This window comes from Equus quagga, chromosome 3 (assembly GCF_021613505.1).
Source record: "Equus quagga isolate Etosha38 chromosome 3, UCLA_HA_Equagga_1.0, whole genome shotgun sequence".
Classification (NCBI taxonomy): domain Eukaryota; kingdom Metazoa; phylum Chordata; class Mammalia; order Perissodactyla; family Equidae; genus Equus; species Equus quagga.
Window position 1 is genome coordinate 150,082,946 of NC_060269.1, and position 26,191 is coordinate 150,109,136.

The following is a 26,191-nucleotide window of genomic DNA, read 5'->3' on the forward strand; positions in this document are numbered from 1 at the left end:
AGAGGACCAGACACAGACACACGGGGGAGGAAAAGGCTGTACGAAGAAAGGCAGAGACTGGACTGATGCAGCTACCAGCCGAGGAGCACCGAGGCTTCCAGCAACCACCAGAAACCGGGAGAGGCAAGAACAAGTTCCCCACCGGGGCCCTCAGCGGAGTGTGGTCCTGCCGAGACCCTGATTTCAGACTTTCAGCCTTCTAAACTGTGAGAGAAGCAACTGCTGTTGTTTTAAGCCCCTGAGTTCATGGGCACGTGTTACAGCAGCCCTGGGAAAGAGACAGGACCACCCTGGGTTCACTAGGAGCTGCCCCGCACTTAGTAGGACTACATTTCCCAGCCGCCCTTGCAGCTAGGTGAGGCTAGTCAGTCTGTTCTAGCCAAAGAGGAGGAAGTGGAAGCACAGGGAACCTCCAAAAAGAAAAGTGCTCTTAACTGAACACCCCACGCCCTTCTTCATCTGCCCTCCCACTGCCAACCTGAGACGAAGACGGGATGGCTAGCGCTCCATGGGACTGAGGGACCATGAGGGTCAGGGCCACACCCCAGAGCCCCTTTGGAGGGGAAAGCTGGGAGGCGCCTGTGTCCCTCCCTCCTCCGTGGAGCCCTGCAGTGGCCCTTTTCAGACTTTGTACCTGAGACAGAAATAACTTCCAGATTTTAAGCCCCCGTGTGTGGGGGGAGTCTTCGTTACATGCAGCCAGATCTAACCCGAACTGGTCTAAGGAGCGAGTCAGGAACCTGGAGGGCTCCTGCCCCAGGGTGACGTAACTGCCCTTCCTCACTGACTTTCACTTAAGAGGCGTCTTAGAGGCACCAGCGGAAGTCTGGAAGCCTTCTTGCATTTCTAATCTGATCCAGCTGACAGGGAAATGGAAGGCAGCCCTCCTTCCAAACAGGCTGCCACGAGCAACAGGCTTGCCTGGAGAGTGACGTTTGTCAGACAGGGGCAGAGAGGGAGAAATGGGCATTTGTTCCTTCACTCTCTTCTCCTAAGTGGGACATTTTCAGTGAAAACCACACACACACTGAGAATACCTGAACTGGGGATATTTCCATTTGCTGTTGAAATGGAAACAGACACCAGATCTTTGGTACATTTTAAATAAAGCTGAGCCTCTTGTGCAAATACTTAGGGTTTTTTTTCACATTTTATTTACCTTAAATATAATTTTTTCTGTACCAGGGGAACATATTTTACAGGTCTCCTGTTACAGAAACAACAAGCTGCTGCTAGATGCTTTTAGTTCACTTAATTCTCACAACCCTGGGGCAGATATGTAATTATCCCCATTTTGTAGATGAGGCCCCAGAGGCTCAGAGATGGTAAGCAACTTGATTGGGGTCACACAGCAAAACAGTGGGGGAATCTGGATTCTCCCAGAGCAGACTTCCTCCAAAGGCTTCTCTTCCCACTATGGGACAATGTCTCCCCTAAACACACACACACACAGAGGAGGGGAAAAGAGGCTGGAGAATGCTTCTGAGAACTCAGTATTGCTATGCGCTTAGATTTTCCATAAATTAGAAATTTAAAATCGGCACATCTCTTCTGCCATTCCTGGTACAGGATTGTTAAGATGTGAACTGATGCTCTGCCACTGATGGGGTGACCAGTCTAGAGACGGACAGCTGGATGGGGACTTCAAAAGGACACCTGGTCACTCCGCCTCCAGTACTTAAATCTCTTACCTCAGTGTCTCCCACAGAGGGCCCCCAGCCTCTGCTTACACACTTCCCATGCTGGGCACTCACTACCTCCCCAGGAAGCTTATAGCTCTACCTTCTGGAGCCTTTAGAATCTCAAAGTCTTTCAGATATTGCGGGTGGAGAATGAATGAATGTGACCTCTAATGAAAAGGAAAAGATAAAGAAAAAAGAGGCTCCTACCCCAGGACACACTCTCAGTGCCTGCCCTCCTAGCACCCTGCCCCTTGCCCTCCTAGCCACCCTCACCTGAAAAGCATGTTCCAGGCATTGTGGGGTCTCAGCCAGCCTAGCACCTGACACGCAGAGGAGCCTGGTACTGTCAGTGAGTGGCCAGACTGGGACACAGGGCCTCTCTGCTCTTTGAAGTCACTCACTTCCCTAGACCTGCCTCCTGTTCCACACAACAAGACAGTGGGCAAAGAAGCACTTTCTGCAGGTGAAAATGTGTACGGAAACCCAACAGAACCGGAGAAGTCCCTCTGCAGTGGCAGGGCTGACACCTGGGCTCCCTGCTCTGCCGTGTGTCCTCCCCTCCCCACGGCCACAGCCCTGCCGTACTCCTCTGGGGCTCCACGGAGCTCTGCAGAGGGCAGTTTGAGGACCATTGAGAGGAGATTTCGTACTGTGCCAGCTCTGAGAGTCGACAGGAAGAAAAGACAAAATATAAGCAAAATGCCTTCCATCATTATTCTGTCACCTAAGGCCTCTGTGCACGCTATGAGGAGGTCTGCGGGGGACACGACCCCCTTTGAAATGCATCCTTGACCACAATCATGGGAAGGCAGGACACTGCTCACAGCTGCATGCACAAGAAGTGGGAAGATTCACTCCCAATTCTGGTGGCGGGGGGCTGGGAACAGGCGGAATTTGTGCCTTTTGATGAACAAAATTTTTTTTTTAAAGGTTGGATGTACAACCTTTTCTGCATAGTGTATTTATACGAACAATATATTTGTGTCTTGTTTGAGGAATATTTACCTGCCCTACGATCATGAAAATATTACTGTTTTCTTCTAATAGCTTTACTGTCCTCCCTTTTACATGTAGTCTACGGCCCAGTTTGAATTAATCTTTGTGGACGGTATGATATGGGGCCAATATTCCTGTTTTGTTTTTCTCTTATAAATATCCAACTACTTCAACACTGTTTATTGAAAGACCGTCCTTTCCCTCCTGAACCGCAGTGCAGTCTTTTTGCTAAACCAAGTGACCACAAACGTATAGGTTACTTCTGGACTCTTCTGTTCCACTGACCTAGCCACCCATCCTTGGGCCTGTCTTGACCACTGCAGCTCTGTAGTAAGCTCTGCCACCCGGCAGCGGGAGACCTCCAGTTCTTTTCTTCTTCAAGGTTGTCATTCCACGTCCTTTAAATTTTTATATGAAATTTAGAATGTTTGCCAATGTCTGTAAAAACAGTTTGCTGGGATTTTGACAGGGATTACACTGAATCTATAGATCAGTTATGGAAGAACCGAGATCTACACCAAGTATTCCACTTCATGAAAATGCTACCTCTCTCCTTTATTTTTGTCTCCTTTATTTTTTCTCAGCAGTGTTTTGCGATTTTCAGGGTAGAAATTTGCTATAACATTCATTAGATTTATTCCTGGGTATTTGAAAATTTTGGTGCTCTATTGTAAATGGTATTTTTTTAAAGTTTCATTTTCCAATTGTTCATTGCCACTGTATAGAAACACAGTTTATTTTTGCGTATTTGCCTTCTGCACTTAGAGACTTTTTACCTGGTGTATTTAGAGACTTTGATAAATTCACTAATTCTAACAGTGTAGAGTGTCTTCGATTTTCCACATCATGATTATAGCATCTGAAAATAAAGACAGTCTTCCTTCCTTTGTTTCTAATCTTTAAAATCTTTCTTTCTTTTTATTGTCTTTTGTATTTGGGGTCTGGCCAGTGCCATGCTGAACAGAAGTGGTGGTGGGGGACATCTTGTTTTGTCCTTGGACTCAGTGGGAAATGTCCAACGTTCCATCATTCCTTAGGTTGTTAGTAGACTGCTGACAGAACCCTTTATCAGATTAGGGGAAATTCCATTCTATTCCTAGTTTGCTGAGAGTCCGTATCACGAAGTTGAATTTTATCAAGTGCTTCTTCTGCATGTATTAAGATGACCACATGGGTTTTTCTCCTTTATTCCATTACTAGTTGAATTATATTTACTGATTTTAGAATAATAAACCAATCTTTGCATTCCTAGAATACACCCAACTTGGTCGGGGCCTATGAACCTTCCTACATATTGCTGGACTTGATTTGTTAACATCTTATTTAGTATGTACTCTCTATCCACAAGAGATAATCTAAAAATTGTCTTTTCTTATAATAATGGCTTTGGGAGCAAAGTTACATTGGCTTCATAATATGAGTTTGAATATGTTCCTTATTTCTCAATTTTCTGGAAGAGTTTGTGTAGAATTAGTTTTATTTCTTCCTTAAACACTTGGAAGAATTTACCTGTGAAGTCATCTGGGTGTGGGCTTTTCTTTGTGGGAAAATTATTAACTAAAGTCTTAATTTCTTTAGTAGCTACAGGACTATTCAGGTTTTCTATTTCTTGAAGCGTCAATTTTGGTAAGTTGTACTTGTTCAAGGAACATGCCCCTTTCATCTAAGTTCCACGTTTTCTGGCTATGCAGTCCATAATGTACTCTCATGGCCATGTGAATGCCAGTAGGAGCTGCAGCATTTCTCCTTTCACATTTTTTATATTGGGGACTTAGTCTCTTTTTCCCTTCATCAGCATTCCTAGGGGTTATCAATTTGTCAACCGTGACTTTTGAGTGTGTTGATTTTCTTTATTGATCTTACTCCAGAGATTCCTACTCTATGATCTCCTTCATTCTACATCCCCAGAGTTTAATTTGCTCTTCTCTTCTTTCGTCTTGAGATGGAAGCTTAGATGTTTGATTTTCAGTGTTTCTTCTTGTTGTCTAAAATTTGTTTTGCTCTAAGGACTGATCTAATTACCACCCACAAATTCTGAAATGTGGTCTATTGTGAGAAAAGTATGTCACATCTCCCTGAAAAGAACAGTATTCTGTAGCTGCTGAAATGCTGTATTCTGTCAGTCTAGTCCAGCTGGCTAACTGTGATGTCTCAATCTCGTCTCTTTATCCACTTAGTGTCCACAAGTTCTACCACTTGCTGAGACAGCTGTGCTATCCTGACTATAATTGTGCACTTATATATTTCTCCTTTTAGTTTTGACAGTTTTCCTTTTATACATTCTGAAGTTTCATTAAGTGCATTCCTATTGAATTGAGCCCTTTATTATTGAGAATTGCCCCCACTTGTGTTTAGTATTCCTTCTTGCCTTAAGTCTTTGACGTAAATACTGCCAGGCCAGCTTTCTTCAGGTTAGTGTCTGGATTGGATCTTTCCATCCTTTTACATTCAATCTAACTGTATCCTCATAATTAAGAAGTATCTCTGGTAAATACCACTGCTGCGGTGGTTGACTCTAGTCTGATATCTTAGCCGACCTGGGTTTTTAGTCTCCTGCACCACACGGGTTCACAGGCTGACAAACGTCTTGAGGGGCAGACTGGTTGTGTGTTGCAGGCCCCCTCCCTGTAGCGCATTTTATCTCCTAAGTACAGTATCACTCTGCCTTTCCATCCTGACTCGCCAGCCTCCCACATCACCCCAGAACTCAATGAATAGTCTATGCTGCAAACGGGCCTAGTATTGGGGGCTCCTCTAGTTTCCCATCTTTCATGCCAGTCCTGAGAGATGCCAAGATGTCCTACTCCCCTCTCTAACCCCCAGTGGAGTCTCTTTGCTCAGGGAAGCCCAATCCCCAGCCCACACACAGGATCAGCAAATGCCCCCCAGGGAAGAAAGTGGCTGGCAACTGTCAGCTCACCTGGGAAGGGCTTTTTCCCTGTTCCTTTGAAATTTTAGTTATTCCATACCTCACAGCTGCCACAGCTCTCCAGTCTTTAAGACTGTGACTCCTTACAATTTATGTTTTCCCTAGCTGTAGCAGCAGGACAGCTGGCCTGTCCAGACCTACCACACCTTAATGGAGGGGGCAGAGTGCTCCTGGTTTATTAATTCAATGGATAAACAAATGCCCAGCACTCTGATATGCTGTCACAGTCCTTTCTTAGAACGATCCTGCCCATTATCTCTTAACCTCATTTTACAGATGAGAAACTTGTGCTTCTGAGGGTTCTGTGATCTACCAGGTCTCACACACCTGGCGAGGAGAGACCTAGCCTGCAGAGCCTTGCACACCTAGGCCACAGGACTCGGTAGGAAAGGGTGCGTGCACATAGGCTGGGCAGGGCATGGGTGGCACGTACCAGCCTGCGGATGTCGCGCTCACACTCGCGTTTGATGCGGTGCACCTCGTCCTGGTGTGCCTGGTAGGCGGCGCGCAGGTCGGCCGCCTTAGTCTTGTCGGCCTGCATGCAGTTGCTGAGCGCCTCCTCAGCCTGCTTGCGCGCTGCCTTGAGCTCCAGGATCTCCTGCTGCAGCCGCAGGCGCTCGCCATCAAAGGCCCTGCGCGCCTCGTCGCGCGCCTCGGCCAGCAGTGCCGTCTTGACCTTGTCAGCTGCGCCATCCCGCAGCACATTCAGCGTGGCCTGCAGGCGCTGCAGCTCGCCCTCCTTGATCTTGGCCGTGCGCGCAGCCTCCTGCTCATGCTGCCGGATGAGCACCTCGCGCAGCGCCTGCAGCTCCTTGGTCTTCTCCTCGTGCAGCTTGGCCCGCAGCTCCGAGATATAGGCCGTGTGCCGCCGCTGCTCCTGCTCGCGCTCCAGCTTGGCCTCCTGTAGCCGCTCTCGCAGTTTGCCCACCTGCAGCCAAGAGAGTCGCTCAGTGTCAGGGTCAGGGCTGGGGGAGCTGGCCATCCCTGACATCACCTCCCCATGCCCCTTTGTGTGTGACAGGCCCTGAGGCCCTCCCCAGGTCCCCACACTCCAATTTCCCCTCCCACCACCCCCACAGTCCTGACCCTCATTACCCCACCCATCCTACTATTTTCTTGAGATTTTCTCTAGAGGTGAAAAAACACCTGAAGATGCTAGAGAGAGTCAAGTCTTCGACATTCCCTCCAATTTGGAGATTTACAAGGAAGGACAATTTATTAGTCACAAAACACAAGACACAAGGGCAGAAATCATCTCTCTCACCAAAGCTGAACAACTTTTCAACCAGAAATGCATCTCCAGTGCCCGTGCGCTGGACTCTGGAGTAGGAAGAGATGGAGCAGGTGGAAGGAGAGAGGGGCAGGGAAGGGGGCAGTCCCTGTTGAGCTGCTGCCCCGCCTGGGCTGGGGGCTCCAGGGCATCCCCCGCATTAACCTCTCAGAGCCCCTGGAGGGATAAGTGTGTGTTTTACCACAAGGCAGGCACGGCTCAGAGATGCTTCTGTGACCATGAGGGATGAGGGGCTTCACCCCAGGCCCCTGCCCCAGAGCTGGTGCTCTGCAGATGCCAGACTGCCAACAGCCTGAGTGTATTCGTCTAATGGGCAAAAATTTAAAACATTATTTGTAAAACGTGCCAAGGGAATATTTTCTTAAAACACTCCAAAATGCTTTATTCAACCTTTTCATGTCAACTATTGCACAGTACACACATTCTACAGGAACCCTTTACACTCCATTTGTTTTCTCAATACCAGTCTCTGAAGAACTGGAACAAACCGTCTCTCAGGGACAAGCTGCTCCCGCGGACGATGGCAGCGTGCTCCCCAGACCACACTGGTTACGGCACACCAACGTGCCGAAATTAATTTAGGTGACAAGTTTACACTGTCACCTGGGTGTTGATAAATCCTTACTTACATCAGCAGGGAAAGAAGCAATCAAACCAAGCCGGCAAAGGCACAAGACCGACATCTCCTTACAGCAAACGCTCGCAGCACAGACTGAAACAAGGACCGGCCGGCCTCAGGCCCACCTTGCCCAAGGGCTGCAGTCAGAGTCTCTTCCTAAAGGACCGAGTGCAGGAAGCCAGACATTACATATTTGACATGATGTCCCCTGCAAGGGACTGAATGCTTCTGGCACTGTCCTGTCTGGGAGGCAACGCTGTCCTGACTCTGCGTTAACGGCAACAGTGACCGGGAGTCAGGAGGACAGGATCCAGCCACACCTGGAGCTCCACTCAGTGCATTTCTCTTGGCAAATTACTGAACCTCAAGATGGTTAATGCTACATGTCAACTTGGCAGGGTCATGGGACCAGGTCACTGGACCAAACACCAGTCTAGATGTTGCTGTTAAGGTATTTTTTTAAAGATGTGATTAACATTTAAATCAGTAGACCTTGCGTAAAGCAGATGACCCTCCATAATGTGGGTGGGCCTCATCCAATCAGTTTGAGGGCCTTAAGAGAAAAGACTGAGGTCCTCCGATGAGGAAGGAATTCAGCCTCCAGACTGCCTTCCGACTCAAGACTGCAAGACCAACTCTTGGTAGAATTTCCAGCCTGCCACCTTGAAAATCTCAGATTTGTCAGCCCCCATAATCATTTGAGCCAACTTCTTAAAAAGAAAAATATATATATATATCTCAATCTCTCCCTCTCTCTTTATATATGTTGGTCCTGTTCCTCTCTGAAGAACACTGACTATACCACCTGCCAGAGCTTCCTGTTCCTCTCCTAGGAAACAGGGATGTCAGCAGCCGCCCCTAGAAGGACTTTTGGGAGGAAGAGAGCTGAAAGTTGATGACGGATAAAGGGGAGTCTGTGGTTAGAGTGCTGAGGTTGCACGTCGACGTGAGCAAGCCCCAGTGTGACTGGTCACAGGCAGTAAAGGAGGAAGGGCTGACGACAGGGGGAGCAGAGGCGTGTGCAGGGCAGCCTGGAGAGGTCTCCCTGAGAGGGGCAGAGAGGCCAGCTGAGATGGGCCAGGTGACACCAGTGTGTACGGCAGGGATGCTAACAGAGGATGGGGCCAGGGGAGAAGGCCCTGCTGCATCCCACTGGCACTGCCCAGAGGCGTGAGGGCTGCGCCCGGGTACCATGACCCATGTGTAGCAGAGCGAGGCTGGGACGGCCCCCCTGGGTGCACAGGGTACCCATCCTTACTCCATCGAGCCGAGCAGGTCCACAGAAGCCGCCCAGCACTCTACCTGCCAGATGCCTCCAAGCTACTCCCTAAGGCCAGAGGCACAGCAGGAGAGAGGGGCCCCTACCAGCGGCTCCTCAGTGTTTGGGCTCTAAACGCAGCAAGAGCAAAATGACTGAGAGCAGGAATGCGCCCAAGGTGGGAGGGGCTGGCGTGGAGAACTCGCCTGAGCCAGCACCACCTGCCCCTCCGACTGTGAGGGTAAAGGCAGCCTCCGCGTGTCTCTTCCCATCACACTCCTCATCGGTTCCAGCGGCACTGGGTCTCTGTTTCCAGGCCTCGACCACTTCTCCCCACTCCCTGCTACCAGCCTGGTCCAAGCCGCCGGTAGCAGCCCTCCACCAGGCTATAGCAATCACCTCCAAACCAACCATCGCTCTGCTTCTGCCCCCGTGCCCTCGGCCCTTCAGCCCTCCTCGGCGGCCAGCACAGGCCTCTACGCACACATCACATCATTTCCCCATGGCTCAAGCCCTCCGAGCCAGGGGGTACAGGGTAACTGTTCTGAAACCACTATTCATGTAAGCCAGCAAGTGGGGGATGGTGGGAGCCAGGTTCTCACCGCCAGAGCAGGAGGGCATGGAGCAGCGAGGGCAGGGGGCCAGAGGCTCCCAGTGCTACTGGATCAGTGTTGGGGACATCAGCAAGAACTCATGTTTAACTTCCCAGAGATGTTACATTTGGAATTATTTACAGATCTGTGTACATACATGGGCCATTATACACACATATATTTCCCTGCTCTGTCACCTGAGGCCTAGAAGCAATGACACCCCAGCAGGAGTGAGCACACCAGCTCCCAGATCTCGGTTTCCAATGCCATTCTCCAAGGAAAGGAACTGGGGCTCCTTGGAGAAACGGCTGGTTCTAGGAGCAGGGCAGGGGAATACACAAGATGAGGCTGGAGCATTTTAGAGTGCCAGGAAGTAAGCACCTGCTCAAGAATAAACATATAAATAAACACCACAGTGATGGGGCCTGTCGAAGGGACACGGGAGCCAACTGACAGAGGAGTGACCCTTGCTGGTGGCAGTCCTGCCTCATCGCTGACTGCTCGGCTCAGGCCACACGAGGCCTGCTGCACCTCTGACACACAGATGCCTCGCTGCCTCCCCGCCTTCGCCCGAGTTGACCCCTGCCTGGAATGCTCCGGCCAGCTCTCTGCAGGGTCTGCCTTCCCTGCTCGCACTCAGCACCTCTTTGCTGCTGACCACCTCCCAAAAGAGCCACCCCACTCCAACCACAGCTACTTTCTACCTCCTTTTCCTGCCTTACCCTCTTCTTGGGACTTTTCACTCCTAAATAAATATTATATGTCACTTTTCTGACATTCATTTCCTACCTCCCCAGTTACGTACAAGCTCCAGGAGAGGGACTGAATCTCCAGGGCATTGCAGCTTCTGCGACACAGCACGACACACAGCAGGCGCTCAATAACTAGCTGTGGACTGCGCAAAGGAAAGAACAGAAGGATGACTGGCCTGACCAGGTTGCAAATAATAAATGATAGTATCCAGCGCATCAGCAGCAAGGGCAGCCATGGGACTGGGGAGCAGTGGCCCTTTCCCGGGCAGGTCCCAGCTAGAACACTGCCTGGGACCCTGTGCCTTCACCCTCCCTCCATTCTCTCATAGGGCTAGGAACCTGCCCCGACTGGGTCAGGGCCTGCCCTGGGCTCCCAGGGCCCTGCAAGATTCTCTCCTTCGCCACACAGCTCACACCCAAATTCCAACACTCCCGCCCCACCCACTGAGGCCAGCAGGCCCTGGAGGGCAGGATGACACCTGACTCACTTTTGTGGCCAGGTGAGTCCCTGGCCAGGCCTAGATCCAGAGCAGTGCGGCTGGCTGCTGCAAGAATGGATTCATCACCAGCTCTGGCCCATGTGCTGACCACTGCCCTCTCTGTCCCCAAGCACCCCAGACTGTGGGCCTCAACAAGTCGGGAACTCTGGCCCAGTGGCCTTGGCACCCCCGACTGGTGCTCAGGATGCTCACGTGTGTTACTGGACACTTGGGACTGTGTGAACACTGTTCCCATTCTCACCAGCTAGCAAAATCCTCAGGAGCCGGCTCCACATGACCTCTGTGAAGCCTTCTTAGGCCTTTTCACGAAGCCTCTCGCCACTGCACCATCTCCTGACACCTCCGATGCAACACGCCAGTACGCCGTACCGCTGTCCATGCCCTGCCTGAGGGCGGGCTGCTTCCGAGTCACTTCCAAACACCCGTTCCCCAGCCCAGGCCTGGAGCACAGGGGCCGGGGGCTGACTGAATGAGCAATGAACCAACAGATAGATTCACCACATTCCCTGGTCATACAGCGTTCAACAGGGAGCCTTTGCTAAAATAATGACACTTTAAATGTGACATCAAAAGTTCTCATGAGATGATATAAAAATAACACTTAAATGCAGCTATAAAGTTTATATTTATGTTTTTCATGCTAGCCAGTAAGCACATTACTGAATTCTCCAAGAACAGAAATTCTCGCAGCAGCGACATGGGAAAAGCTTTCTAGAAGGGCCACAAGGGTGGCTGGATTGAGAAATGGGCCGCCAGGGCTCACCCACATGGAGGCAGGGAGGCAGCCTGGTGCCGGGGAAGTGTAGGCTGGGGTTCCCATAGGCCTGGCTTCCAACCCAGTGCTGCCACCTACAACCGTGCTGACCTGCCATTATGGGCTGGATTTTGTCCCCCAAAATTCCTGTGTGGAAGTCCTAGCCCCCAGGACACAAGAATGTGACTGTAATTGAAGACACAGTCTTTAAAGAGGTCATTTAGTTAAAATGAGGTCGTATGAGTGGGCCCTGATCCAATCTGACTGGTATCCTAATGGGAAGAGGGGATGAGGACCCAGACATGCACAGAAGGATGACCAGGTGAGGACGGAGGGAAAAGATGGCCCCAAGGAGACAGGCCTCAGAGGAAACCAACCAGCCCACACCTTGATCTCGGACTTCCGGCCTTCAGGGCCAAGAGAATACGTTTCTGCTGCTTAAGACCCCCAGTCTGTGCGATGGCAGCCCCACCAAGCTACTACACCTGGGCAAGTCACCTCTCCTCCTCGACCCTTGGTTTGCTCACCCATAAAGTGAGGAAAGCCACACCTGACCTCACAGGTCACTGCCAGGGTCAGGAGGCCCTCTCAGGCACCTGGTATGGCCTGCATAGTAGACACATAAATGTCAGCCAACCACCAAGTGACTGCATGTGACAGGAGGCACCCAAGTCCTGCATGCGACTGTCTCCTTCATTCCTCAAACAACCCAGAGAGGCAGACACATCAGAGGTCCCCATTTAATAGATGGGGAAACTGAGGCATGGGGCTGTTACGTGGCTTGCTCCAAGACCTCAAGGCGAGTTAGGTGGTGGAAGGGGATGGAGCCCTGGCAGAATGACCTTGGCTGTGTGGCTTCCCCTGTAACCACAGCTACTGCTGGTACTTGCTCGGCAGCCCCTGCAGGCCTAGCGGCATAGCTGCCAGCCCGAGATTTCCTAGCAGGTAAATCCCTTCTGAGCTGGGCAGGGTATAGACAGGCTGGCACCACTAGCCACCGTGCTGGAAGAGGTTGGCTGCACTAGCCCTGGAATCCTGAGTGTCCAGGGTGGGGACAGGAGGGGATATGTCTGTCCCCAAGCTCCTGGAGCCTGGCCTTCATTGCCCTATGTTAGGGACTCTGTCCTGAGCTGGTGTCAGTCAGGGCCCAAGCCCCAGGCCCTCCCCACCCAGAAGCTGGAACCCACCCAGCACTCCAGCTACTGCTGAGTCCTGGCTCTCAACAAGACACCCGCTGCGACTCCCGAGCAGGCCCTCCCATCCCTCCAGGTGCTACAGGCTGCTGGGCCGGACGATGCCTTCAGGGCTCGGGTACAACCTCCCCAGAACCAGGCCAGACCCTCAGCACAGGCCAGGTGTGAGCAAGCCCAAATCCCCAGCCCCCTGCTCTCCTCACACGGATGGCGGCTCCTCTTTGGGCTTGCAGAACCGCCCCCCCCCCCACCGCCCCCCAGACTGTTCTGCCCCCAAACTACCCAAGTCAGAACCACGCCAACAAATAGGACTGTGGCAGTGCCCAGGCACCAGATGCCGACAGGCTTCTCCCTGTTTCCATTATGTTGGACCTTTCCGACAATCTTAAACGGGGCAGTTATCATGATGCCATGTTAGAGACGAGAAAACAGAGGTTCGGGGACTTTATGTCACTTGTTCGAGGCCATGAAGCCAGTCAGGGGTCAAGGTGAGGTTTGAAGCCAGGTCTTCTCCCACTGGGATGAGCTCATGGCTGCATTTTTTTTTTTTTTTTTTTGAGGAAGATTAGCCCTGAGCTAACATCTGCCACCAGTCCTCCTCTTCCTGCTGGGGAAGACTGGCCCTGAGCTAACATCCGTGCCCATCCTCCTCTACCTTACATGTGGGACGCCTGCCACAGCATGGCTTGCCAAGTGGCAGCATGTCCGCACCCAGGATCCGAACCGGTGAACCCCGGGCCACTGAAACGGAACACGCACAGTTAACCGCTGCGCCACCAGGCCAGCCCATCATAGCTGCACTTTAACTGGATGCCGACAGTACACCTGGCACCAACCAGGCTTTGTACTGACTGGCTCTAAAGCTCATGCTTGCCCTGCGAGAGCACAACAGCTCCTGCCACAGAGCCAGGCTCCCTTCCAAGTCCTTGATGTACATTTCCGTCCTGGGTCCTGCCGCAGGCCCATCACGTGGCACTATTATGAGCCCCTCTTGCAGGTGAGGGGGTTACAGCTCAGAGAGTTAAGGAGCTACTCCAAGGTCACAGTGAGATGTGGTAGGACCAGGATTCACACCTAGGTGGTCTCTTATACCACTGAGGTTATACCAATTTTAATGAGGGGCAAGCTGAGGCTCAGAGAGGTGGAGGGCCCAGCCCCAGCCCAGCCCAGGAGCACGCCCTCCATACGTACCCAGGGGCAATACTGTCCAGCAGGGAATGCACAGCCCACCCCTCTGTGCAGCCAAGAGGCCCCCGCCCCGCCCACCTTGCTCTTTTCCTGCTGGAACTCGATCTGAATGCTGGTCAACTTGGCCCGCAGCTCCTCATTGGCCATTTGCACTGCGTCCGTCTCCATCTCGGGCTTCTCGCCCTTGCTCCGGCCTTTCTTAGACATGCTTCCTCTCGGGTTGAGACGGAGATCCCACGTTCACGCCCGCCAGCCAGCAGGTGCCGCTGCCAACTCCGCCGAGCTAACCAGTAGCGCAGGGCTCAGCTCGTCATCCTCCGCGTAAATCACCATCACTTGGGATCCTGGAGGAGGAGGGAAGCCGGTTAGCAGAGAGAGACGGAGAGAGGCTGGCTCCCCCAGGCCTGGAGCACTCAAACGCAATGGCAGCCAGCTCTGCTGAGGCCTCCCTCCCCAGGCCAGGACCCGCCTCATCCCGAGGAGGTCCCACCAGTCACAACACTGACCTAGCGCTTCTCAAACTGGGGCCACATCAGAATCACTTGGAAGCTTTTTAAAGCCAGAGTCCTGGGCCCACCCCCAGAGTGTCTGATTTGCATTTCTCACAAGCTCCCAGGCGACCACACCTGGAGCAGCTCCACGCGGCTCCGTCCTCCCTCAGCAAGATGAGACTACCCCACCTAAGCAACCCTAGGCCGCGGTCTGTGAACATCAGGGAGCCTCAGTCACCAGGGCTGCTTCTTCCAAAAGGCAGGTCCTAGGGGAGCACAGAGCCCGAAACTCGAGGCACGGAGGGGCTAGGGGATTTGGATGTTCCATCCGCACATCCAGGTGATTCTGGAGCAGCGTCTGAGGACTGCACTCTGAGAAACAGGCTTTCAGACTTCATAAAGGTTAGTGGTTCCCTTCCCCGACACCCCCAGACTGGCCCAGCACTGGCCACCCCAGGCTGCTGGCTTTGGGCCCAGCAGAGGCCCCTAAGCCAGCGCAGGAGAGCAGCAAAGGCCCCTGGAGGAGGCGACAGCCAGGCACAGCACCCTGCCGCACTCATGCCCCTGGGGGACCCCCAGACCTTCAGCTTGGTAAGGCTGCCCGACTGGCCACAAGGTAGCAGAGCCAAAGGCCTTATAATAGGCCTGGAGTAATAACTATGCCACCGCTAGCTGGACGCTTCCCTGTGTCCCCTCTCATTAATTAGTACAACCGGCCTACAGGGCAGGGGATGGGGCCCAGTGTCACAGAGGAGCAAACCGAGGCACACACAGGTTGAGTGTCGGCCACGGCCTCACAGTCAGGGAGCAAACAGTATGAACCTGGTCAAGGCCCACAGCTGGACGTGGTAAGCCAGGCCCGAACGCAGACTCCCAGCTCCGAGCACCACGCTGACCTAACCCCATGCTGCACTGCCTCTCTAAGCCTGACTCTGGGCCCCTGGCCCCCTGGCTCTGCCTTATTGTTTTCCACTTGACAAAACATACATTTACTTCTTGTCTGCTTCCCCTATGCTAGAATGTGAGTTCCAAGCAAGCAGAGCCTGTGTCTGTTTTGTTCCTCGCCGTGCTCCCTGTGCCTAGAACAGAGCCCAGCATGCAGGAGGCACTCCATAAACATTTGGTGAATGAGTGAATGAGTAGGTGACAACAGAAAATAATAATGAAGCACCTTATGTGCCAAGTCTTGTGATGGGACCTGGGGAGCATATAATCCTTGCAGCACCTGGAGAGAGAGGTATAATTATTAGGCTCATCTTTGAGATGAGGAAATCAAGGCACAGAGAGGTTAAGTAAGCTGCCTAAGGCCACACAGCTAGTAAACGGTGGCTCTGGGATTAGATTGCCTTGGGAGAGAAAGCAGAGAAAAAGGAAACATTCCATCATGGAGGAATGCTGGCCTTTAGAGGTGGAGCAGAAAAGATTAAATCAGCAAGACCATAAGCAAGAAGCATGTAGACAGCAGAAGAAAGAAGAGAACCAGGGAAGCACAGAGAAGAAAGTGCTTCTAGAAGGAAGAGGAGTCAACAGGGGGCAGCTCCTGAGAGCTGATGAGGACGGGAAACTGGCCAGCAAGTTCAGCAACACGGGGTCAGTGGCCTCTGCAGGAGCTGCTTTGTGGGGTGGGAGTTGGGAGCCAGATAGGGCTGACTCGGGAAGTGGGGACAGGGAGCCGGGGCGGGGAAGGGGGCAGACTCATCAATGCCAGCCTGTCCAGCAAGCTGCAGGCACTCGATGGCCATGAGCTGAAGTCCAGCTCAGCTGGCCCTGGGGGCACTGGGATGCCCGTCGGAGCTAGAACTCTGGGCGGCAGCGATGGAGGCCAGTTACACCCTTCCTGGACAGGAGAACTGTGTTTCTCAGTGCGCCATTAAGGATTATTCAGGGGTGATCCATCCCTGTGGGTCGATTCCAGAAAGGTACACTCTGTCTTCAGATACGTACGAGCTCCATTCGCTTTGATCTGACTTAGAGTGTAATCCATAATTCATTCCTTGCTCCCTGGACCTGCCTGCTTTTACCACCACAGCAGTTCTCGGAAATCGGCCGGGCTTCTGCAGGGCCTCTCCCCACACCCCAGAGAGCAGGAAGCACTCCTCAGATACAGCGCCCAGAAAGGGGCCGTGTTCTCCTTTGTACTCCACCCTGTGGCCCAACACCACTTCTAGGAATGCGCTGTAAGGAGCCAACCAGAGATCCAGGCTCTGTATGAACACTAGGGTGTTCTTCCCAAAAACAGGACGCTCAGCCATAGGGACGGTTAAGTAAACGGCATCAAAGTCATGACAGCGAACTCCCCGCAGAGAAGGGTGAACATCATAGAGTGAAAGGGCGGAGTCAAGGAGCAAATATAATTTGTGATCTCAGTTTTCTGAAATATATATACTTGTTCACTTTTTCACTTGGTCACAACAATTTTTTGAGCACCTGCTAGGCGCCAGGCCCTGCACCCTGGCGACACGTGGTGAGGACAGAGAGCCAGGCCTCCCAACCGTGAGCAGCGACTGCTGGAGTGGTGCGAAGATAGGCAAGAGTTCTTTTCTTCTTTAAACTCTTCCAAAGAAGTCGAATTTTCTATTTCTACTACTGCTTTACAGAAAAAACAATGCCATTTTTCTTAAAGGCAGGTGAGCACATTTCAGAAAAACATCTGGATCTAGCTGGGAAGGGTATGAGAAAGACACTGAAGAGAAGGCAAACGGGCTGTCCCAGGACGGCGCTGGCAGCCTACACGGCTGACCGACTCTCCAGGCACAGTCGGACACGGCGCCGGCTCCATCTGGCTCTCAAAGGGCTGCCTGGATGGAAACGCTCCCCAGGACACAGCTGACCGTTCTGCAAGCCGGCCTTGTCACCCCAGCAAAGGGCTGTCCTTCAGAGCAAGGCTGACCTGGGGTTGAATCTCAGCCACACTTCCCTGGCTGCGTGGTTCCGGGCATGTCACTGAGCTCTACGGCTCAGTGTTCTCATCCGCTCAATGGGACCCGCGGCCCTACTTCACAGGACCTGCATCCAAAGCGCTTGGCAAGGTGCCTGGCCCAGTGAAGCTCACCAAACACAACAAAGCTGAATTTATCAGGAGGAGTCACCCCAGCCTCCCACTGAGCCCCGGGAAGGTCAAAGTGACACCTGCTGGGACTGGCCACCGCTGGAAGCCGTGGTGTGAAGGCTCAACCAACCTGGTGTCACGCTGTCGCAGCTTCTCAGTGCCCGAACACCCTGAAGGCCCGTTTCCTTCCCAGCAGCGCCCCCCACGGCCACTGAAGATGCTAGGGAGGAGGGAGGTAGCAGATGTGGAAGCCTGGGCCTCAGAGAGGCAAAGCGCCTGCCCGAGGCAGCTCAGCAGGCTGGACGCAGGCAGTGTGACCGGACTGTTCCTCAGCGAGGCCCCGGGCCAGCAGCCCAGCTGCAGCTGGGAGGGGAGGGTGGGAGAGGAAACCAGTCCGTGGGGAGGCGGCACCCCAGGAGCATCTGCAGGGCCATGAGAACAGAGGCCGGCGAAGCCTTCGGGACCAGTGCCAGACTCTGCATTTTTACCAGACCCCCTGGCCCAGCTGGACCCGAAGGCCTGGCCAGCCTCTCGAGACCCCAAGAGAAGGAGGGCTAAAGGGCAGCGGCAGATGGGAGCGGGACAGGCCAGACACCCAGAAGGGAGGCCATGCCTGGGGATAGTCCAGTTTCTTACCCTGGCCATAGCACCCCTGGAAAAGTACGTTCACGCCCTCATCTCATTAGAACCTCAGCACACACATTCTCCAGTTTACAGATGAGAAAACCAGGCTCCAAGAGGGGAAGTCACAGGGCTGTGAGTCTGCTGCTTAGAAGCCATTGAAGGCTCAGGCTGCCTCTGAAGAAAGCCCCAACCCCTGAAGGGGTGCAGGCCCCACAGGGTCTGACTCACATCCATGCCCGGCCCCACCACTTCTCCCCCACCTCAGACTCCATCCCGGCACACTCCCCAGCAGGTCATGGTGAATGCAGTTCCCCGACGGAGAAAGCCAATCTCCCACCCCCTTTCATGGCCAACTCCCATTTTGCCTCCTCCAGGAAGCCTCCCCTGATGCCCTCCATGTTGGTCAGGCACCTCCTCGGAGCTTACAACCACAGGCTGAGGGTTGCCCTGTATGTTTGCTCATCCAGCCGCCCCCACCTGACTGTCAGCCCCTCAGGGGCAGGCCCCTGACCTCCCTCTTTGCCTGCCTCACCCCATGCTCAGCCCAAAGTCCAAGCTCAGTCTATCCAGGGTGAACAAATTCCAAGGAGCTAACGCCAAGCCTACTGCTCCCGACCCCCACCCTCAACATGTGCCGGGCCGAGGCCTCAATAAATGATGAACAGGACGCAGGAGGGGAAGGTACCCAAAGTGCTGGGCCAAGTCAAACTCGGAGGTGACAGCTGGCCTCCTGCCAGGGACACACCTATGGTGGGTCCAGCCCGAGGCTCAGAGTGCCACGCGGCATCCCTACCATCAGGCCCCACAGCCACTGACCTCCACAAAGGCCTGGCCCACGGCAGCAACAGCCTGCCACCGTCTTTATGTTGTTTACAGAGCATTCAGGCTGCTGAAGCAGAGAGGCAAATGAGGAGACGGCGGCTGGGACGTGGCCAAAAGCCAGTGGATGAGAGAGACATGTTGGCAGTTGAGCCACTAGGACTTGCTCACGAGGGGTGGGTATTTGCTGAGCTTGAACTATATGCCAGACTCTGCTTGGGCCCAGTTCACTCTCAACCTGACACAGTGCCCACCAATATCAGCCAAGGCGCCGGGCACCAAGGCCTTGTCTGGTCACCACAAAAGTCCCTCTGTCGTTAAGGCGAAGCTGCTCGGTGACAAGGTTCTAGAAGCAAGCAGAAGGGTTAGGACGCTAGACCTAGGCTAAGGGAGGCAAGGGCCAGAGCTGCAGTTGGGCAGCAGGTTCCAGTAACATGAGACGGCTTTCGGCTCATGAGGACTGCAGCAGGATGAATGGTGGCCCCCAAGAGATAGTTCACATCCTATTCCCTGGACCCTGTGAATGTGCCCTTGTTTGGAAAAAGGGTCTTTGCAGATGTAATCAAGTTAAAGATCTCGAGATGAGATCATCCTGGATTAGGGTGGGCCTTAAATCCAATAACAAGTGTCCTTTTAAGAGACACACAGAGGAGACACAGGGAGGGAAGGGAAGGCCATGTGAGGAGAGAAGAGGGATTGGAGCGATGCAGCCACAGCCAAAGAAGCCAAGAACACCGACATCCACCAGGAGCTGGAGGAGGCAGGAAGGACCCTCCCCTAGGGACTCCAGAGCGAGCATGGCCCTGCCCACACCTTGATTTTAGACTTCTGGCCCCCAAAACTGTGAGAGAGTACATCTCTGTGGTTTTAAGCCCCTCAGTTTGTGGGATTCTTTATGGCAGCCACAGGAAACAGATACACTGGGCACGCAGGAAAAAACGCTCATGGGAGGGCTGGCCCCGTGGCCGAGTGGTTAAGTTCGCGCACTCCGCAGCAGGCGGCCCAGTGTTTCGTTAGTTCGAACCCTGGGCGCGAACATGGCACTGCTCATCAAACCATGCTGAGGCAGCGTCCCACATGCCACAACTAGAAGAACCCACAACGAAGAATACACAACTATGTACCGGGGGGCTTTGGGGAGAAAAAGGAAAAAATAAAATCTTAAAAAAAAAAAAAACGCTCATGGGACACACTCAGCATTTTGTGTAATGACTTAAGACGATCAGCTTCTCGGCGCTGGAGTCTGAACAAGCCTGCCTCTGTCCACGCTGCACTTAATATCAGGAATACGCCAGTGCCCAGCACACAGCAGGCCAGTCTCCAGGCTCAGAGCCTACTATCTCACAATTCACATACAACGCCAGCAAGCCGAGCTGCCTGCTCTCCCAGCCCAGAGCAGAAGGGAAACAGGAAACTGGAAGGTGGCGTTTTACTAAAAGCAAACCGATGGGAAAATTAAAAACTAGAGAGTAAAATAATAATTCCTCTAAGACTTAAAAGAAAAAGCCTGCGAGGCCTAGAATATTAACTTTCCTAGGAGACCTCATTCTCCAATTACAGAAAATTAATAAGCTGTCCAGACTCCTATATTGGTGCAAAACAGTTAGTGGAAGTTAAAAAAGAAACAAACTTCCATGAGATGTAATAAATGAAGTCAACCAGGTTAGGTTTTCCTAACACATACTCTGGGCTCAAGAGTGCAGTGCTGTAGAGAGGACCCAGAACGAGGAGCAGGAAGCTCAGTCACTCGTCCCAGCCCTGCCACCAACCTCTGCATGGCTGGGCCCCAGCTGTGCTCTCTTCACCCAGGGTTTTTCATCCTAAAGTGGAGGGGCCGTGCACATGGCACTGGGCGGGAGCAGCACCGGTGCCTTTGCTAATCCTGGAGAACCCTGCCTGACAGGCTCCCTGCCTCGGGCCACCTTCTAAATGTCCCCAGGACTCGGCTGGGGCCACACCTCCTCCAGCAGCCCTCTTTGGCCCCAAGGCAAGGTTAGGGCGACCTTGCAGCCCATGCCTCACCACGATGCCTCTCGGCCACCATCGCTGCCCAACTCTGGGACTATGAGGCCAGAGGATTGGGATGGTCACAGGGGACAGATTCATTTTACAGGTGGGGCAACTGAGGCCCAGACAGGTCAGAGGCCTGCCTGGGGTCACAGAGGGAGTGGCAGCCCAGCAGGGAGAGAGCTCACCACCACCCCCTCTACCCTACCAGGCCACCAGCAGAGCTCACCCGGCACTTGAGAGGCTATGGGGCGGACACCATGGGCCCTGCCCCAGCTCCCTGAGGTGCCCTGGGCTCCCACCTGCTCCCACTGTCCGGGCTGACAATGTCATTCATCACCATGACAGCAGCTGGGGCGCCCTCACCTGGGCTGTCTGACCCTTCACCTAGGACCCTCCCATTCCAGGGGCCACGAACCCCAGGCCCCTCCTTGCAGACAGAGCCACACGTTTCCACTAAGCTGGCACTCAGGCCACTTGTTGCCAGCTCTCCCACCTGTTGACTCTACCGCCACAAGGGGCCCACGTGGTGCTGACTTCCTTTTCCAGTTCAGGTTATTCGTTCTGCACCCAAAAAACATCCGAGAGCCCCTCTAGTGACAGGGAGGGGGGTTCTGTTTATGTTCTACACACCACACACACACACACACCTCACAAATACCACACACGCCACATACACACATTAGACAAAAGCACACACACAGACCGCATACACAAACATACACACACACAACAAACACCACACACACATACCGCTATGGACTGAATGTCTGTGTGCCCCCAAAATTCATATGTTGACATCCTACTGTCCAATGTTTGGGGGCGATTAGGTCATGAGGGTGGAGCTGTCGTGATGGGACTGGAGCCTTTACAGGAAGAGCCCTGGGAGAGATGATAGCTCTCCAACCTGCAGGGCTCAGCAAGGAGGCAGGCATCTACAGCCGGAAGAGGGCTCTCACCACGCTGGGACCACGCAGCATCCTGGCCCTGGACTTGCAGCATCCCCAACTGTGGGAAGAATATGTGTTGTTTAGGCCACGCAGTCTATGCAATTCTGTTTTGGCAACCCAAGCTGACTAAAACACATACACATCACATCACACACACCCACACCATGCACCAATACACACACACACACACACACACCACACACTACACACATGTGCACATACACACGCCCAGCAGTTCCAGTCAGGATGAGAAAACCCCAAATGTCCAGAGAAGCATCTCTGAGATGCGCAGACCTGCCTCTCCTGCCTGCATATCAGATTCCCCAGAGGGGTCCTGGGCATCTCGGGCAGCTCCTCGGAGTCTCCAGTGCTTCTGGAAGGCCTGGTGCTTCAGGATTACTGTCATCAACAGTGAAGGGAAGCAGCGAATCAGCAGGCTCTGAGTGGGTGGATTTCACAACAGGCCCCCAGGCTGACAGGATCATCGTTGCTCTTCGCAGGAGGAGCCTGGGAAGGCTCAGAGGGGTTTCAAGCTCACCCAAGTTACAGGCGGGCCAGCCCATCCAACTGTCACCCACTAGGGCTGGCCTTGGCCCACCCCACAGCAGCCAAGCCACCCCAGGGGTAAGCAGGGCCCAAGTTGCTCTCCCAATTTAGAGATGAGGAAACTGAGGCTCAGAGACACACGTCACACACACTAAAAAGCCACACAACTGGGTTTGCTGAAAAGCTGGTTGTTCTGGAAAGAAACGGGGTAAGTGGGGGAGAAAAGAGGGTACAGGCTGTGCCCTTGGGGTGGCTCCAGAGGGCAGCAGGGCAGAGACAGCAGGCCCTGGCAGGGGAAGCTTGGCGGCCAGCCTCAGGCTCCACCGGCCAAGTGAGCACAGGACGCTTGCTGGCACACTGGCCAGGCCCAAATGGAACAATGGATGTGACAGTACTTGGAAGGCAGTTAAGTGACCCAGAAACAGGGCTCTTCACCGTATGACGAACAACACAAACAAAGACAAGGCCAGCTGCAGGGCACAGCTCCACAGCACCTGGGAGCCTAGGACTCAGCCGCCCTGCAGGGAGACTCCTCCCCGTCGTCTCCGTCATCTGCGCAGGAAGCTCCTCCTCAGTCCCCACACGTGACGTTCCAGCCTCTCTTGAAAGTCCTTCCAGTGACAGGAAGCCCCTACAGGGACACCTGCTCCCGGGGGGCAGCCCCTGCTTTAGAAAGCACTTCCTTATTTCAAGCCAAAAACGAACAAAAAAGGGCCTCCTTACAACGCCCCCCATCAGCTCCTCCCAGCACTTGGAGGCAACCCAACGTGTCTACTCTCCCTGCCACACAGAGGAGCCCTTCAGAGATGGAAGATTCCAGCCTTCCTCCCCAACCTTCTCTGCCCCAGGTCACCTGGCGTGATGAGAGCGAGTGTTCACCGAGCATGTGCCATTGATCAGGCGCCGCGCTCAGCTTCCACAGGACCATCTCATTCACGCCTCCCAGCGACGCTACGATGCAGGCACTGTGGCCACTCCATCTTGTGGATGGAGAAACTGAGGCCCAAACACAGTAAGTAACTTTCCCATGGTCACGTGGTTAGAAAAAAGCCAGGCAGACATGGATTCCAATCCCCAGTCGATCCCTCTGTGATCTGGGGTGGGTTATCTCAGTTCTCTGGGCCTCAGTTTCCCCAGCTGTGAAATGGAGCTCTTTCACTGTGGCGAAGCTCCTAGACAGTAGGTGCTCAACAAGTGGCAGCTCTCCGTGGAGACGGGGCAAGTGACAGTCTCCCGTGGGTGTATTTTTCCAAATGTGTGGACATAAGACACCCTGTTTTCCAGAGCAGGGGCACCGAGGCCGCATGCCATGGAACGAGATCAGAAGGGATGCGAAGGGAGGAGGGGAGAGCAGGGGAACCCTTACTGACGCCAGGCCCAAGCCCACGGCCTGGGAGTTTGTCCCCACAGCGAGAGCCCCAGCAGCTGGTGAATGGGCTTCTTCAAGTGGAGAGAAAACAATGGACGCAGCATCTGGGGACAAAACCCCAGCTTGGTGAGCGCACATGGGCCATGGGCCTCCCCTCCTGCCGTTCACCTTGCCACCGCCACCCAGACACCGCCCAAGCCCCACAGTGCTGCCCGCCAACTGTCCTCTGGAGTCCTTCCCATTCCTGTCACCTGCAGCCTGGTGGGCTTAAAACAGTCTCCGTGCCCCTCCCACCCCCGGCCACCCATCACGGCCACAGGAGTGCGCCTCCTGAAGCGAAAGTCAGCCCACATCCTAGCCCTGCACAGAAAATAATCAAAACAGCGACAACAGTAACAACATGAGTAATAACAAATCAACCTCCTCTGGCCTGACCGCCTTGGGGGAGGATCGGAACAGCACAGTGGATGCCCCGCAGGCCCCTGCAAGCACACCCCATTGCCTGTCTACTTGTTCGCTTCCCTTGCTGGATTCTCAGCTCCTGCTAAACCACCTTCTTGACTGGAGTCTCCAGTACTGAGCAAGGTGCCCACCCAGAGCAGGCACCCCAGACATCAGGACCCCTCCTTAGACATACTCCCTCTTTACATTTATAACGTTCAGGCAGAAGGACACAAAAGATCCTTGAAGGGAGACAGGTTTCCTGAGTCCTTGGTAAAAATAATCCCCATTCCACGAAGCCAAGTATAACTACACAAGAACTAATGTGTGTGGACAGATATGTGATGCCCAGCTCACTTACTAGCTGGTTCCCTCCCCGTGCCAGCCAGGCAACCTGGATATTTACATATGGCCCCCGGCAAAATGACAAGATGCTGACCGAGCATCAAGGACCTTGGGCCTAGCTCTTGAGTAGATAAAGCTGTGCAGAGAGAGGAACTGGACCGGTTGAACACGTCATTCCATCATTTGTTCAGCACAAGTTTACGCATGCCTCCTACAGGCAGGCACCGTGCTGGGCACAGGACCATGATACTGAACAAGCCACATCCCACCCTGCCCTCAATGCGGACGGCCTCTCCTGCCCAAAGCTCCTTCCTCTCAGTCCCCCGCTCATTTGCTCTTTCCAATAGCTCCATCCATGGATCAGGAGGAAAACTGTCCTTTGCATCCTAAACACAGCCATAGAGGGGCATGATGAGACTTCTCCATGGGCCATCACTCTTCAATCTCTGGAAAAGTATTACAAGGTCACAATACCCCCTTCCTTTTTCTGGCAGCATCACCTGCCATTGTCATTTATCATCATCACTCCAGTCACAGAATCAGCATGGTCATCTCTGAAGCTCAGGATCATGTGGAGGGCTGCAGCTGACATAGCAACAGCTGGATGCTGTGAGGACACTGCTTTCAACAGGGGCAGGAGGGTCCAGGAATCTTTGGACAGCCTCTGTCACCTGGTCCTAACATGTCCATCTTGATATATCCCAAAGAAGCAAAGGGAACCAAGTTCAGGCAGCAGAGGCCTCTCTACGTTCGGCAGACTCTAGAGCACTAGGCCTCACGGCCAGGGACCCACACAGCCAAGGTGTGAACTCATGATGCCACCCCCCCCCCAAAAAAAAGAGAAACCTCCAATTAGGGCAGTACTGTGCTGTCACCTGCCCCACAGTCACTTTGGAAAAGTCCTGCTCAATGAAAAGGGGAGCCTACATAGGAGAAAGGGAAGGGAGGAAAGAAGGAAGAAAGGAACAGGGGGAGGAGGGGAGGGGAAGGGGGCAAGGGAGGGAGGAAGAGAACACAGGGAGAATGGATTCGAGCTCCCAGCCTCTGATCTGGCATGTTAGGAGCTTGGAAGTCATCAATCCCATCCACACAACAGGAAAAAAGCCAAACAAACTGAAAATCAGTAACTTTTCTCAGACTCATCAGAGAACTGAGGTCACAGAGCAAACCACTGCCCCCAAATTTGGAGAGGCAAACAGGCAGACACAGAGAATAACAACTTATCAGAGCAGAAACACACGAACAGAAACCTCCATGGGAACCAGTTCAGGTAACTATTACCAAATACTTCATGTCCAGCTTTCAACAAAAAACAAAATTACAAGGCATACTAAAAGGCAAAAACAAAAAACAAAACAAAAAAAACCCAGCTTGAAGAGACAGAACAAGCATCAAAACCAGACTAAGATACAGCAGTGATATTGGAAATTATCAGACTGGGCTTTAAAATAACTACGATTACCAGACTTAAGGGCATTAATAGAAAAACTAGACAACATGCAGGACAGATGGATAATGCAAGCAGAGAGAGGAATTCTAAGAAAGGACCAAAAAGAAGTGCTAGAGATCAAAAACACTGTGACAGAAACAAAGAATGCCTCTGATGGGCTCATGAGCAGACTGCTCAGGGCTGAGGAATTGGCATGTTTGAGACATATCAACAGAAACTTTCTAAACTGAACAGTAAAGAAAAAAAATGACTGAGATAAACAGAAGGGAACATCCCACAACTGTGGGATAACTACAAAAGGTGTAACACATGCATAATGGGAAGAGAGACAAAGGAACAGAAGAA

The 26,191-nt window shown here is 53.0% G+C and overlaps 1 protein-coding gene across 1 annotated transcript in view; it reads right to left on the bottom strand.

Annotated features, from left to right (window-relative positions):
* Positions 1-26,191, bottom strand: part of JAKMIP1 (janus kinase and microtubule interacting protein 1) — a 146,436-nt gene that overhangs the window by 62,426 nt on the left and 57,819 nt on the right. Inside the window, exons 2-3 of the mRNA XM_046656784.1 lie at positions 13,834-14,099; positions 6,041-6,535 (exon numbers count right to left, since the gene is read on the bottom strand). Of these exons, the coding sequence (XP_046512740.1) occupies positions 6,041-6,535; positions 13,834-13,962 (624 nt within the window). The 5' untranslated portion in view covers positions 13,963-14,099. The remainder of the gene's footprint in view (positions 1-6,040; positions 6,536-13,833; positions 14,100-26,191) is intronic.